The 16,434-nt window shown below is 39.9% G+C and overlaps 1 protein-coding gene and 1 long non-coding RNA gene across 2 annotated transcripts in view; both read left to right on the forward strand.

Annotated features, from left to right (window-relative positions):
* Positions 1 to 495: 495 nt before the first annotated feature.
* LOC139994521 (uncharacterized) lies at positions 496 to 6,939 on the forward strand. The gene is made up of 3 exons (XR_011801656.1): positions 496 to 2,723; positions 4,507 to 6,738; positions 6,916 to 6,939. It is a non-coding gene; the product is annotated as an uncharacterized lncRNA (long non-coding RNA).
* Positions 6,940 to 7,329: 390 nt separating this feature from the next.
* LOC139994509 (proton-coupled amino acid transporter-like protein pathetic) overlaps positions 7,330 to 16,434 on the forward strand; it is a 34,201-nt gene continuing 25,096 nt past the window's right edge. Inside the window, exon 1 of the mRNA XM_072017242.1 lies at positions 7,330 to 9,060. Coding sequence (XP_071873343.1) covers positions 9,007 to 9,060 — 54 coding nt within the window. The 5' untranslated portion in view covers positions 7,330 to 9,006. The remainder of the gene's footprint in view (positions 9,061 to 16,434) is intronic.

The following is a 16,434-nucleotide window of genomic DNA, read 5'->3' on the forward strand; positions in this document are numbered from 1 at the left end:
TATCACGCAGATGGAATATGTATGCTAACAATAAATGATTGGTAACAGCACCTTGTCGTAAGCGTCACTGATTAAAACTATGAGATTATATTCTTATCAGAACTTAACAATGCTACAAGGAAGCACGTATTCGTATGTAGCTCAATTCGTCTTTGTATATAGTTATCAATTTACGGTATCTCCAGTATAGTAATAAATCAGTAAATCTTCGCACGATCGCCAATCAATCTCTGTTATGCTCTAACGAGTGCAATAAATCACGACAACGAGTCTAATTTGTTGAGAATGATTTTCATAAACGACAATACTATAATCTGTCACGAAGTATATACGTGCGAGAAATACTGTATCGTCAAAGTGTACGTAAATCATTAATACCGATACATTGGACGATTGTATTAACAATATCTTCTCAATTACAAGCAAGATAATATAAAGTAATAAGAAAAGAAAAAATAGAAAAGAGAAAGGAAGCAAAGGATCTCTCTCATTTTCCAAACCATTTACCACCGAATTTTCTATGGGCCTTAGGTAACGTTTTATACAGCACATATACGACGAAACTTATAGCTGCACACAGAAACAAAGTCGGATATAGTTCTGACTACGATCGCGGAAACAACTCGAGTGACGCAACGTAAACAGCATCATCGACATAATAGCCTATTTTTCTCCACTGAAAACAAAGTTCAAGTTTCAAGGACGGTGTTATTCGCACGAGGATAGCTTTCGTCCTGGCACGATGATTTAACCAAATCTGGCCTGGATACACACGCGCGTCCGATTCAAGGGATTCACGTGGGCGAAGGACCAATACCATCGTGATGCTTTCGCGAAGTTTTTGCATGTATCTGCGTCATCGTCGTCCATCTATCTTATTGCGACCTATATACAGGCCTTGGAAGCATCGATCGCAGACAGTGAGGCGCTCTGAAAATTCTCATTTGAATTCTGTCCGATTTTCGCACATCCTTGCAATATCTTTGGATTGGATCGTCGAACGATCCATCATAAATAGATGGTGTTTTTTACTGTGACATCGATGGATGGTTCGATAGACAAATGTATGTACTATTTATTGAGTGTGTGCTTACAGTTTTGTTTGCGCAAAATGTTCGGGATTCTGTGGGTTGTTTGTTTGTGCATGGATATTGATAGTGTGATCGATGTGATAGGCAGCCTCGTTTGACAGACAAATGAAGCAGTTCCTTGGAATGGATTCGAGATTTGAGAATGTATGATGGAATCTTTATCATAGAAAACAACTTCTATTATTTACGTGTAAATACTAACCTCGTAAAGTCCTTTCTTAAATGATGCACACTTAATGCTGGATATTTGAATTCAATTGCATGGTGTCGGATGTGAAATAGAAACGCTTTTTGTTACGCTTCCGTCAAGCAAGATTATCATATCGAGACGAATAAATGAAATCTCAGATAATGATAGTATCGATGATTAGAAATCACTGGCGCATTTGCAGTTACGAAGTTGATTCGTGAGATAAAATACGATTAAAATAAGAATGTCTGCAAAACTTTTGCAATGAGTAAAAATTAAATGGAACATGAACAGTATCTCGTGCGTCGCGATCGAGTATGCACGGTATCAAGTTTTTGCATTTAAACTCGCTATATTAGATTATAATGAAAACTTGAATGGATACTTTCACCAGAAATCGTTGATGGATATACAATTTTCCCAATGTTAAATTTTTGAAAGTTATGCTTTAAAAGACAAACGAACAAAAAAGAACGAGGATAGGCGATGAAAATACAAAATTATAATGGAACGTAGGTTATTCATATATTTAAATTTCTATATTTTTGACTATTTTGACATTTAATCAGGAATGCTCGTTATAAATTATAAGTATAATCGTATACAGTTTGAAGATTTTCTAAACAATATGGTAATCAAAGTATTTTCAATAATGCAAGTACGTTTACTTTTTGGAGACATGAAATAATTAAGTAGGAAAGTTAAACTATAAACATTTATCCAAAATGTATAATATACGCTCGTGTAAGTGGTACATACATACATGATACATGCAATGTTACATATATCAAAATGGTGTTCTCAATGCGCCACATAGAGGTCACCCATATTCTTATTTCTAACTAAGCTAAACCTAACCTATACTTTTATTCAAATAGAATACAGGAGTAATAGTATCTCGATAATTTTATTCGTCTTCTTATTCTGTCTGGTGAAATCCACAAAATGTTTCTCAGATCAACAATCAGTACGATGCACGAACGGAAACAAGCAAAAAAGTTAATTGAAAACGAGGTTCGTTCTAGCTGCACGTTCTGACAGAGGAAACCAAGTAAGTACGAACCTCGCGAATTCCTACCGGATGGCCTCGTAGTGGAAAATTTTCTTTCGTGTGGACACGTTGTGAAACGGAGCCAAGCGAGTTTCGCATTACCTACGATATCAGCGTCGTTAAATTCAAATCTTGAGCGTAATATCGTATTGCCGTGACAAAGCTTCGCCGCGCTACCGGTCAACGGTTTCGTATTTGATTGTGGCGCGATCTTTTACACGACGCCACCGCGAAAATATGCGTAGCCAACAAATCCACATGCTTCACGGGCGTAACAACGTATACGTTGATTAAATTCGTTCTGATTACGACGTATCTGCTCAATATGAAAATAATGCGGTTGCTTTAACTGGATCAGTGTTGGATAATGGTGATAAAATGTCATTCACTGGTACGATTAGTATTTGTGTGTCTTTAATTTGACGCAAGTTTACTTACGTTCGACACGAGGTTATGCAATTTATATTTATATATATTTTAGAATTTATATCTTTTGATTATATGGAAGTTGTTGATGTTTGCATTTAGTACCGATTAATTTTATAGTTAGGATGAAAGTGAGAAAGTGAGATATGCAGTGGCTCATGAAAATATTTGAACATACCACACAACTTTTTTATGTTACACGTATATTATGTGCATTATACGTTTGTTGAAACTTTTATACATTTTATACATTTTCAAATCCGTTCCAAATTTTACCGATGTAATCACGATACATGTGTCCCGTTACAATGTTAATGAGATTTCAAGATGTTTTGTATGATATATACGTAAAAAGTTTCTAGAAGCGTTCGAATGCTTTATATTCGATTAAATACTTTATGTTCGAGTTACTGTATATTTCAAAGATATTTCATAGGATTCGATATCTTTCCAGTGTTGCTCATTTTATATACAAATTTCTGGTACTATCGATTAAACGAAAGAATAACTGAAACAAGCTGCAGAAAAATAAACATCATATATCCAAGTGTATAAAAACCTTGGTGAAACAAGTAAGATACTGTGTTAACAGCTCGTAGATTTTGAATACGACGGACATTCATAAAGCATGTTAATGTTTTGCGATCTTAAAACGAAAGAACGTCGTTCTGGTACATGCATAAGTAGCGTGTATTTGACACGCACAAGTCATACGGTAACGTCGTTGTCAACTACTTGCATTTTTTGCATATGAAAGGGCGTGTCGTCACATAAAAGAATCACATCTTTCGTTTTAACGCGATTGGGACGCGTAACGCGCGCCGATTTTTTATTCCGAATCAAAGACAACGAAATTTTGCACGAGTAAAAGATTTCATTGAGCAGTGGCTTAAAAAAACGACATCCCTAAAGTATTTTTACCATAAACAATTCGATCCTAATTGAAATTTAAATTTTGTGCAACTCTTTAAAATTCCATTCGAGAAAGAATGAAATTTTCATATCAAAGTGTGCAGCAAAGTTGTTGAAATTGTTTTTCAACGAATTGTAATTAATTCTTAAAGTTAAAAATATTTCATCGTATTGCAGACGGAGTCCCTTTTCTCCATTTTACACGAAATTTTTTTTCTTTATCGTTAAAAAAGGGTCGTTTTTTTTTTATCTTTTCCTTGAAACGAGTTTGTTAGCTTTTATCTCGCTGCTTAAGCGACGCTAAATTTTCCTCGAGAGGCAAATCGTTGTATCAGTAATCCTTTGTCGAATACGTTTGGTGACTAAACGTTAAAGAATTACAACTAACTTTTGGTTATTTTTTGTTTACTTTTTTTAAACGTTGAGAGCCTGAAAAAAAAACAATTATATTTTTTTCTACTATTAAATAGGCACGCTAAAATATCGTTTGCTGTACGAGGTGAAACGCGAAGTTATAAATCGGTTAGAAAATGATGAAACCGTATCCATCTAGTTGAATACGATACTCGAAAGTGAACAGTCTTTAACGTGAAAAAAGTATGGAATGTAAAGCACGATGAAAACATACAAAATTGTAGTAAAGTTGCGCATAACTGTTTCGCACTGTTTTAATAATTCTCTATTAATAATTGCCAGACACAAAAATTTGTCTTGAAGCTATTGGACATACCCAAATGAGTTCGATGCGTTTCGACGGCGATGATGATACGAGAAACTTTGATTAAGAGAAAACCAAGTCAACGCACTCCGACTCTAAAACTAATTTTTGTTCGCAGATGGAGCTCGCAAAAAATAACGATGGAGAATCAAAGAGGAGAGAAGAAGATAACGAAAAAAAGAAATTAATTAAGCCGATGATTTATTCGTGTCTGTTATTACCGGTCGAAAACGCCGCTCGATAATGTTAATGCGTCGATTGGTCTGAGGGATGCCGACAGCTGTTCCCGTAATTGACAGAGGTGAAAGAGACGTCTGCGGCAATTCGCTCGAAACAAGGAGTCAACGATGCCGTTAACCTCGATCCCGAATCGGCCAAGTAGATCGGTACCGATTTACGTTGATCGAACGAATCGACATAACGTCGACGATGATTCTTTCGTTTCTAATCATGGATTCGACCTATGCCCACTATGTTTATTATTAGGCGATGCAAACGAACGAGTACGTGTACGAACGATTACGCGAACGTTAACCGGAGGTCTTGCTAAGGCGGTTCGATTCGAGCAGGAGTAATTAAGGAGCGCGTCGGCCGACTGGTTTCGATCTTAATTCTTTATTTGACGAATGCCAGTTAGGCGACGTTGTTTCTCTAGGATTCCATCGCGAGAAACACAGTAGTCGCGCAAAGAAACGGAAAACCGAATCGAACCGAAATGACTGCCAAATTAAAGGGGATCGTTCGATTCTTTAGGAAAAGTAAAGACGTTATGTTTTATAATTACTATTTATATATAATTAATAATTTATAATATAATTTCCTCTTATTCCGTTGAAACGTGTGTCCGTTTCTTGCTTGGGAAGCTAGTGTACGATAGCGCTTTTTCATAATAAGAAAGCAGGAATACGAAATACAAATTGCCTTACTATTTTAATTCAAATGCTGCTTCCGAAAGAAATGACAATAACGTTGCTATATCGTATAACTAATCCTTTATCGAAATCAAATACGCTCTAATTTTTCTTCATCAGCTTTGATCCGTATTTTATTTCGAACAAGAAGGTACGTCGACATTCGTGATGATATGTTTATCGATATTGTTAACAAAAGCTGTTTATTACGCGTAAAACGATATTGCGTGCATTCCAAGAAGACACACAGCACAGATAAGCAAACGTTGAAGTAACAGACACAATAAAAGGAAGTGCAAATTGAAAAAAAAAAAAAAAAAGAAGAAAGAAATTATTAAGACGCGTCGCTTTAATTTGCATTCTGCGCACACATCGATAGCAAGGTGTCAACGATGTTATTAACCCTGATCCTCGGAGAATTGGAACAGACTCGAAATAAATAACGATGAGGTCATAAAATTGATGAATCTTGAATGTTGACACGTGCGCGAGCGGTTATCTCAGCGGTGTCGATGAAACGGAAAATGGAAAATATGCGAAATTATGCGAGTCACCTATCACCGTGAGAATACGTATTCGTCGAAGAACCGTATTTCAACCGTAAGACAGAAACGTTTATCATATTTTATCTTGCTCGTATGAATTTTGATAGAGATCGTTGAAATCAATTTCGAAAAAGGAGCTTTTAAATTGCGTTTAAATCAATTCTAGAATTGCAGGCGTGGGCGAGATTCCAAATCATACGAAAATATGACTAAACGTCCGATGCATTTAAATATTTCCAACGACATCTTCAATCAAAGTATGAGACGACGTATTGTCACGAGATAACAATTATCACGACCATATCGGCATGTACAAGTGCGATTATTTGAAAACCATTAAAAAAATGTTTCTGTTGTTGCGTGTTGTCATTAGAAATACCTACATAAGTGGGTATTCGCGTGGCATGCGATAAACTCGCTTATGGATAGTGAAATCCGGTAACACCGCGAACGGATAATCAAATTCCACGATCGATGATCTACGTCGTAAAATAATCAAACGAAACTGTTATTTTTAGCCAAAGATATTTACGACTTTAAATATTATCTTTGTTTTAGAACGTTGTCTGGAGGAAGAAAACCATGAATGAACGTATATATTTCGTAATTCTTGATTCAGATCGCAGCAAGCCAAGAAAACAGTTCTCCCTTTCGTCGTCGAGAGTGAAAAGAGAATGAAATAAATTATAGTTGCCAGGAAATTTCAGAATCGATAATCCGTGATTCTGCGTTTTTAACGCGTATTATATATGATTTGCTGTTTCGTTCCTTTTGCTACTCGGACGATTCGTCACGAGAAACGATTTAGCCGATTCGAAGATCTCGAAAGGACTATCGAGATGGCTATTGAATCGCGAAAGGATGTATGCACGTATAATACGTGTAAGTGAAAAGGTAATTTTATTTCCAGCACTCTTTGTGCCTAAGAAACGATGCTGTAAATTTACGTTATCGATTTTTTTCTTTTTTTCGTTAATACTTTTATGCACAGTTGCAATATGTACATATAAGCGCGTGCATTATCGATTGTATGGTAAACATCATTGATGTTTATTATTCTTAAATTTATAGACATCTATAGATAGACTAGAGTCTACATTGTCGAGGGATTAAGAAATAACGAAATTCCAGAATTACGTCTTTTCCGCGAAAGCTCGTAGTCATTCGTTTTCCCACTTTTTGCGCAGAGACGTTAGTCTTATTCGATAAAAGTTTCCGTGTCGATTAACAGGGAAGATATTGGAACGTCCTTGGAAGAAACGAAGCAAATGTATACAACTATGCGCTAGTTGGCAAAATTTCATTTTAAATGAAATCGCCCTATCGATACTGCGAAACAACATTTCTCCCTTTTGCCAAGAGTTACGGCAAACAGATCGATTCGCATCGGCCGTGTCCTTTGGTCCGATTCCAGATTCGGTAACCGAAGATTTTACGTTACGATCAATTCCACGCTCAACGACGACGACGACGACGACGATTACCGATTGGCTGCGACACAGGATAATAGGGAGTTAACGAATGGAGGGAAAAGTTAAAGAGCGTGGGGCACGCGAGGAATTTCGAAATTCAGAAATTCCGAAAGGAATTCCTAGGAAGCGTTACGGCGCTGGATGTGCCAATCTGGCGATATCGTTAACCTTGATTCTATAGCAGACCGAACATCGGCCGATGCAAGACGATTATTAAGCCTGATAGGCGGATAATGATGCAAAAATGCGTTCGACGTAAATGGATTTGGCATGTGCGATGGGAGTGGCGAATGGTTTCGCAGGCGAAAAAGGAGACGGGTGAAAGAAAAAGAGGTAAAAACGAGCGTCACGCGTCGAGCTCGAGGAGGGGGTGAGACATGTAGAGGAGAAGGGAGAGGGGAGAAGGTAGAATCGTTCGGTTAGTAGATGTTATGTGACGGAGAAACGAGAAAGAGAAAGGTAGATCGAAGAAGAGGAATAGAAAAGAAGAAAACGATGAAGCAGAGGAAGAAGAAGAGAAAGACGATGGAAGTGGTGGCAACGACGCCGGCCCTGCCGACGGTGGTGGTGGTGGTTAACGTTGTCGGTAGAGGTGGTGAACATCGTCCGAGAACCCGGAGAAGTGAACGTTGACCGTGATCAGGAGGGTGCAGTGGGGGTTCGAGGTTGTGCGGAGCAGAATGGTGGGGGAAAAGCATAGTTACCGAGAGGAGCTTAGCCGTTAGGTCGTTGAGTGGTTCGTGGTTGTGAGTGCGTGTTCGTGCGTGTGCGTATGTGTGCGTGTTCACGTACTATCGTGGGTACGCATGTATCGGATACGAGGAAAGGGACGAAGGAGGTACTGCCGCGGAGAAGAGTGGGAGAAAGAGGCGACGGAACTGCGCGCCCGCGGCCTCCCACGTCGCGAATCATTCCTAGCCGAGTCTTTTCGACGCTCGCGACGCTTCTCCAGTTCCATTTCCAGAGACACCGATCCTTTTCGATATTTCGTCTTTATGCACGCTTGTCCGGAAACGACACGGTCCTCCGCGTCGTGACAGCGTGTGCGCCTTCGCTGACTCCGAGTGGTGTCGACGTTCCAAAAGCTCCCAATTTCCACGGTTTTTCGGTTCTTCGATTTTTCGCTTTCTCCGCTACCTATACATACGTACTTCCTATTTAACCGCTCTGCCTTTTGGGTGGAAGTTTCGCCTGTTCGGTTCTCCGTCTCCCACACTCGCAGATTCCTTTAGCCTAGTCACACATCCCCCGAGAGCGGCCGAGAGACACGGGCAAGGAGAAAGCGTAGAAAAAAGTCTGTAAAGAAAGGAGGAGAATCAGTGCAAGCACGTCCGTTCGTGAGGTCGATTCGCAATAAGTCGAAAGTAAAACGGTTCGTTGGTTCCCGCCCGACAAGGCTGTGTAGTACACGCGGTTCTCCTAGGATATATACCGATACGCCACCCACCGTTTGTGTATGTGCCACTTTGTCTGCACGCGTGTTGGTACCATACGATCACGGTTGCGGTGTTCGCACCTTCCAGAAGTGAATTCGACGATTCGAACCAGACAGCAGCCGGATCAGCCGCTTTAACCGCCTGGCTTGGTCTTCGATCGATCGATCGCAGAGAAACTAGCTCGTTAGAGCCCGACAGTATACGTACAGAGGCTCATTTTTAATACACGAGATCGATCGTGATTTTTAACCAGGATGTCGCACAAGATGCTGATCCAAGGAGCGTCGGTTCACGGGGGCAGCTCACAGGTGAGTTTTTCTATTATCAGCCAATTATTTTCCCTTTCTTTCCTCTAAGCGGTTCGATCCTCTGATCGATCGCTCGCTAGCTTTCTAATTATTCGCCAGTGTAACTAGAAAATAACGCGATTCTCTCGCATAGCTGTTGCGCGTTGCGTAACGATGTTCCATTAAAAATTCGCAGTGAAACGCTGACGAAACAGGTTTATTGGCGAATTAACGGTTACATCGTCGAATAGAAGCGGTCATCTGATTGCGTGAGAATTAATTAAATCCCGACGGAAGTGTGTTCGATCGCGGCACGCGTATAAATAGACGTGAGACATCGCGAGGGAAATCAAAATTAACACGACCGAAATGGAAGCGCCGATCTACATACAAAAATTCGCGTACCGTTCGTAACCTGCAACGTACGAACTATTACCAAACGATCTCGTTCCAGAGGCTGCAAAATACAAGCTAACCGATTGTAAACGATCTGCGGAGCGCTCCTAACCTACAGTCTATATACCGTAGTGACGATACGTAAATTCGAAACCAAGCAACCTGGTATCAGAGATAACGATGTTAGTCTTTCCGACGGAAGCACGGAATTGGCGGTTTAATCTTCACCTACAGACCACTGTCTCTCAGAGCAATTTGAACGTTTATTTTATCGCCGGTATTTCATCGATCCAGTGAACAATTTCAGAATCTACTCTGGCGTACGAGTACGGGCAATTGCAAAACATCTTGATAAAAAAATATAACTTTTATTTACTTATAGTTATAGTTATAGACGAAATAGTTGTTTATAAAATCGTGATTTCAACGAGCGACCGATCGAATTTTCATCGATGCGAAAAAAATCGGCACGCAAGTGAAACGAGTTTCGTAGGCGATTCCACGTTCGAATACGTGGAAGCCTGGTGTATTGGAGCATGCGATCGCCACGTGTTTCTCTTTTTCTCTCTGTCGATTCCCGCGAATTCCAGCATCGCACGTTGCTTACGAAGCATCGACTCATCAACCAATCGTTTCAACCTGAATTAAGCGTCGCGTGAAATTAATAAAACGAGGTCGAGAAAAAGTGCGTTTTCGACGTCGTCGATGCGCTGTTTCGCTAATCGCTTCGTACTCTTTCCCCACTCTCTTCCCTCTCTTCTTCCTTCGCTTATTTATTTTTTTCTCGTCCATAAATGTTTCGCAGGTACTTTCCATTGTTACTCAATCGTGAAATCATTGCACGTAACCCGTGAGTTGGACGCGAGTTATTAGAACGCGAGAATGTTTCCGTTTCGTAGCGGAAATCAAATTCCTCTTCGTTTCGCTTCCAGGATTACGATGAATCCGTTACGACGACTTTTTTCTGGTACTGACCAAGTTTCGCGATCGCGTTAAAATAGATTAATTCGCCGTCTGTAAAAACAGAGGCGAAGTCTGTCTGTTAAAACAGAATGAAAAGGTTGGAACGAAAATGGGGCAATTACGTTCGAAGTTTGGAGCAGCGAGATACGTTCGTTATGATTATTTAAGATCGTACGGCGATATTAACTCGTACAGCTGCGATGGCCTAAAAGAAATTCATTTCTGATCATTGGAAGCGAAACTGCGTAGAACGAACATCGGTTAATTTCTCTTTCTTTCCAATTCGGTACAATGAATTCGCTGCATTTATCCTCTATGATTTATTTATTTACAAATGTTTAGAATTATATTATTAATAATACACCGAAGAAAGAATAAATGTTTTTGCGATGAAAATACGATTAAACGTACTTTTTTCGTCCGAACCAGCGAAGGCAAATAAATATTTCAAAGTATATGTACAGTTAAATCAGAATTTTTCAAAGACGGTTAACTGATACGGAAGTTTGAATCTGTTACGATAAAATTATCGTTTGTATGGTTTTCTTTTCTTTTCTTTTTTTTCTCGTGATATCGTGCGTGTCCTGTTAAGTAGTACGATAAGCGACGAGCATTTAATAACCGTGATATTCGAAGGTTCGTAACACAGAGGTAGCCGTTTTCTTCGGTGATATCAACGATCGATAGGGCAAGGGTTTATCGAAAGGATTCGTCGAATCGATTATAGATGTGGACTGAACGAAAGAAATTCTGGTCGTAAAGAAACAAAGTACTTTGCAACGTTCATCGATTTGCAATTGTAAATTGTTGCCTTGTGATCGAATCGTGACTTGCACATGTGCAATTGTTGCGATCAACTCTTGATAAATTATCGTCACCGTCGTTATCTGTCGACGATTTTGATACCGGGGACTAACCAAGGTTCGCCAACTTATATTTGAGTCACCGATAAAACTTAATTAAGAGTAATTGTATGAAACGAGACGAGGGATAAGTAAGAGAGCGTGGGTTGGTGGTATAGATACGTATACGAAACGTCGTTAGAAGAGCGTTACACGCGTTATCAAGAGTCAAGTGATAAAATGCAGCGACGAATCACGGCTGATTCTCTGCCACTGTTTACTTTCTAATCTAACGAATTCAACGAGTACAGTGTTCTTGCCACATCGTCCTATACCAACGTCTGTCAATTTGATCGCGAGATCTAACGCCGAGGCGCTGTGCCGGGACCGCGATCGCAGGCTGGTTTCTCCTCCGTAAATCGCAATTTTTTTATTTCGCCAATATGAATATGCTGAATCGTTGCATTTAACGAAGTCTGAAATTCTACGCTCTTTCGATTCTCCCGGGGAAAAGCGAGAAATTCGAGAATTTAAACAGAACGTTATAACCGTTTTCTTTCGATCATTTCGTAATAAAAATTCCCAGGTATCTGATTTCATATTTTTTCATTCGGCAAATCTTTATTGGAATTCGTGTTTGTCCGGAACCTTTAAAGACAAAACAGCTTCTTAGAGAGCGCGTGAATTTGACATCGTCGTTCTGTTCTTTGCCTACTTTAAACTAGATGTGTTTTATTATTTGTAAAATTAGTCGTTAAATCGGATGTTGACAAATAGCGCAAACGTTTCTCCCATTTTTACGTAGCCATATCTTAAAAATCAATTTTTGATGATCGGTCTTAATGAAATTAACATTTACGTACACTTTATGATCTTCTCGTTAACATTTAACAATTTAGTTTTGCGATAGTTAAACGTCTATTATCGAATCAGCTTTACAAAATTTTGATTTTCATCGATAGCGCTTGAAAGACCGTCGGCAAAGTAATCGTATTAAATAGAATTTACGCCGAAATTAACTATCGACGCGTTTAAAAAATCCTGTCTTCGGTAAATTAGGACAACATCGATCGTAGACAGCAACCTCTTTTTTCCAGCGAGATAACTTTGTTTTCATGTTTGAACGCGTTCTCGATCGAGAATAGTTGAAACGAAACTCGTTCGTAAGTCTTGTTGCCAGCCAAATTTACCGTGCAAAGACGCGTAAGAGGATCTCGTTTAACTTTTTCGCTGGGCGAACGAGTTTTTCGAAGGGTCGTTTTACGCAGACAGAAGTTGATCCCGACAGATATTTCCGGCGAACGACCTTGCCCGACTATCGTCTCCAACAGGCCAGAGCCCCGTTACGGTACACTCGAATTACATCCGTCAACCGACACTCGTGATACGACTCCGTTTATCGGAAATCCATTTATTGGGAAGAAATCTTAATTACTTTCTTCTAGACACGTTTCTCTTCGAGCCGTTTTCCAGCGATTGTCAGTCACGCGTTGCTTACGCGTTGTTTTCGGTATCCTATAAATGAGACGGACAGTTGCTTATCGATATATTATAGAGTATTACGTGTATTATAGAGTATTGGAAGCGCAAAATAAGTTTTACCGTACTTTGTCTATCGATAGGAAGTATATCGCTCGACCAAACTGGAAGGTTCGACGCGTTTCTCATCTCGTTTGTCCTTCGAATGTAGATAGACGGAATTCCATTGTATTCTGCCGACAGGTTAATCCTTTTGATTTTGCTCGAACGACAATGACTCCTTTTAAAATTTCATAAATGCGAATATAACGTTTCTATGATCTCGATCGTGTCCTTTGTTTATCAATTTTTATTCGTATTTCGGGTATCGCATGCTTTGCAAGGGAATAAAAGCTCGTTCTTACCTTCTGTGATATCTAGTTTCTGCTTTGACCTCGATCCATTATAATCGACGAATGAGCATAGTTTTCCACGCGACTTGGTTACCGAACGTTGACTTCTTCCGTCCACGAACTGTCTGTGATCGACGAATCGAGTTCAGTCCGAACGATCGTGTTTTTCAGATCTTTTCGTTGTTTAGCTTTACACCGTATCACGTAGACACGAGCAAGAAAATCTCTAGTATCGATATAGTTTTTTTTAACGCCGATCAACGTAGTTTTCTTAGCATCGAACTACGAGTTTCATTACACTCTAACAAATTGAGCAATTCTTGTCGGTTATCTCTTTTAGTGGAGCGATGACAGATATTTTTTATAAGAATCTATCACGTAATTTCCACGATCTGCCGTCGAGTATTTCGATTATCGTATAATCAATCAACGATTGTGCAACGGTATTCTGAAACATCTTTTACAAGTGGTTTGTCATTCTTTGTTGAAAGAGACGTTTATCTTTATCAGTCTTTTTAATTACTTGTATCTGACGTTCTAATATGCACAATGGCAAGATAGGTATTGCAATTCCGCATTTATTAAATCGTTTCAGCCGTTAAAAGTTAACATCTTCGTGTTTGTTCTTCTTCTGTTTATATACATACGAATGCAAAAAGTGGAACGCGAGAATTCTTTAAAATCTTGAATTAGAAAGTAATCGCTAACAAACGACACGGCCAGTATCCTGCGTCAAGTTGGCACATTTTTGACAAATAGAAAGTTGCGCGCATGCGAATATTCTCACTCCTGCCAATCGGAATAATATCTCGACACGGTATAAAACATTTAAATCACCGTAAAAAATTAGAATCGAGTCAAAAAGATTCTCTTCTACGGGATTGCTTGCGTGCAATTACTTATACGATAGAAATCTATAATCCTGATTTCGTCGAATCTGACCGTAACAGATATTTATCCATAAAGAAAAGGAGAAGATGCTATTGGAAGAAGAAGGACAGAATTCGCTATTAGACGGAGAAAGATCCGTCAGTGGGGCAGAGAAGAATCGGCCAGTTACATTTCCCGTGTAACAGCGAATCGCCAAGCCCGTGAACGGAACAAAGGGGCTCGGGTAGGAAGAAAGATTTCTCTGGCAACAGGATTTCGAAGAAACCGGCACTCGTGCAAAACAGCCTTTCATCAGACCCTTGCTATGTTCCCTCCGCTACCCGGGTGCCTCGTTATTCACGCGAACTCGCTCCGACCCTTCTTACCTTCTTCTTCCCCTTGAATCGCGTCCTATCTCGAAAAAAGGAAGGAAAGCGGGCGAGGGGGGAGGGGGAAGGCGCGGATCTATGAACGGTTGCGGTCGTCGGGACTTCGACCCTTTTGTTTCGTAACCGAAACTAGTTTGCCGTGTGGTAAATTTCGATCCTCGAAACCAAACAAGTTTCGGTCAATTGCCGATCGACAATGACGCGTGCTTGGAATTGGAAGTCATGGCGACCAGCCACAGCAATATGTGCAGCGTACGGCTACGTCATGGAAATTTCCTCGTCGTCGAACACCTTTCCTCCCCTCTACGCTCGCTTTCGCGTTCTTTCTTGCCTTTTTCCCCTCCTTCCTTCCTTCCTCCCCCCCCCTCTCTTGTCGCGGCCCTCTCTATTTCTTGGTGCCCCTTCGTTGGTTATTCCGCCTTCTTAACTTCCATATCCCCTTCCCTTCCGTTCCCGATCTTTTCGCTTCTTTTTTTTTTTTCCCCCCGCTTCAAAACCGATCGATGACTTTTTTCAACGAGTTTCGACCGCTGATAGACGAACGTTTTCCGCGTCTCCCTTCCGAGAATTTAATTATCATGCGAATGGACTGAAACGTCACTTTTCCGTTCGCTTCAACCGGAACGTCCTTGCCTCCAAGACCTTCCTGCGAGCATAATTCAACAGCGATCGGCCTATGCTCACGTGCGCGTGTCGAGTGAAAGATTTGCGGAATAACGCTATGAATAACTATGCTTGAACGTGTTAATTAACGGAGCTATCCACGCTGGCAGGTTCCTGCTATGAAACGTAATGGAGCAATTTGTTACGCTGCAAGATTCCGATCCTTCAATGTCTCAAGATTTTAAAGCAGTTAGCTTCTATAGCGAATCTTGAACTCTGTCACGTGGATTCCAGATACCATCGTTTTCATTATTTCTGGTCAAAATCGATTATTTTTACATGTCAGTAGCACATCCAACACCTTATCAGAAAATTGAGAATAAACGCTACGTCAGTGTCTTTGTTTATCCCGGAAATTTCATTGAACGATCATCTTATAAATTACATTATCGTATTTCGTTCTACTAGTACGAATATGCTACGATAGTAGTACGATTCTACCGGTTTATAAACAAGGAACCGATAAATTTAGTTGCGAAACTACTCTCTTGCCACGTTAAGTGTCCTGGTTTTCTTTCGCTCGATGATCATGTGTATTTTTCTGAATTTTCGATTTATCGTAATTTCCGTATTAATGGTTCGAGAATCGCGAGTGTGGCCAACAAACGTTAAATCAGACTCGAGGAATTCCTCTTATTTTCAAAAGTCGGTCAAGTACACATATGCTTAACGTACTCGAAGTATCTGGTTCAATGACTATTTACTGCGTCCGTGACTTCGATAAAATTTTTGTAAAAGTAATTCGAAATTCAGATTCGTTTAATTATCCGATTTCTTGAATTTCCGACCGAATCGAGATTTATACGTTGTTCGATGAAACGACCGAACGAAAGAACGTTTTAATTTTACCACGACGTTCGTTGTTTTCTGTTCAGAACGGCAGTAACCGTTGTGATTATTCGCCGCAGCGCGATGCTTCGCTGTTTTTCGACGATTCGAACAATAAAACGAACATCCGTCATCGTCAGCGTTTTTTTCCTCTCTCTGCTATTCGTCAATTCTTCTCCATGGTCGTTTACGAGTCGCACGAATTGCCTCCTTTTCTTCTCTAAGATAATTTCAAAGAATTCCGTTCGTTTTTTTTTTAGAAAAGACAAAATAGTTTAACTTTTTCGCGCAATTCGCTTCGTACATGTTGAAATCTAAACATTTTTTCCAATATGGTTCGTATCATGAGAATATTTACGACGAGGTCTTAAGAATCAAGCCAGTGGATCGTATTTTAACAGCTGATATCACGTTTGTTTTCTCTCGTTCGACGTTAGTATAAAACGGGAGACGGAGGTTCGTTAAAAAGAAAGTTCGCTTGTACATTATGAATCACCGGTGACCTACGCAGCATTTCTCTTGCATATCCTGACGGAAACATAATCGTGTATTAAGAGAGAAATTGCTTTGTAA

Source organism: Bombus fervidus, chromosome 14, assembly GCF_041682495.2.
Source record: "Bombus fervidus isolate BK054 chromosome 14, iyBomFerv1, whole genome shotgun sequence".
Lineage (NCBI taxonomy): Eukaryota > Metazoa > Arthropoda > Insecta > Hymenoptera > Apidae > Bombus > Bombus fervidus.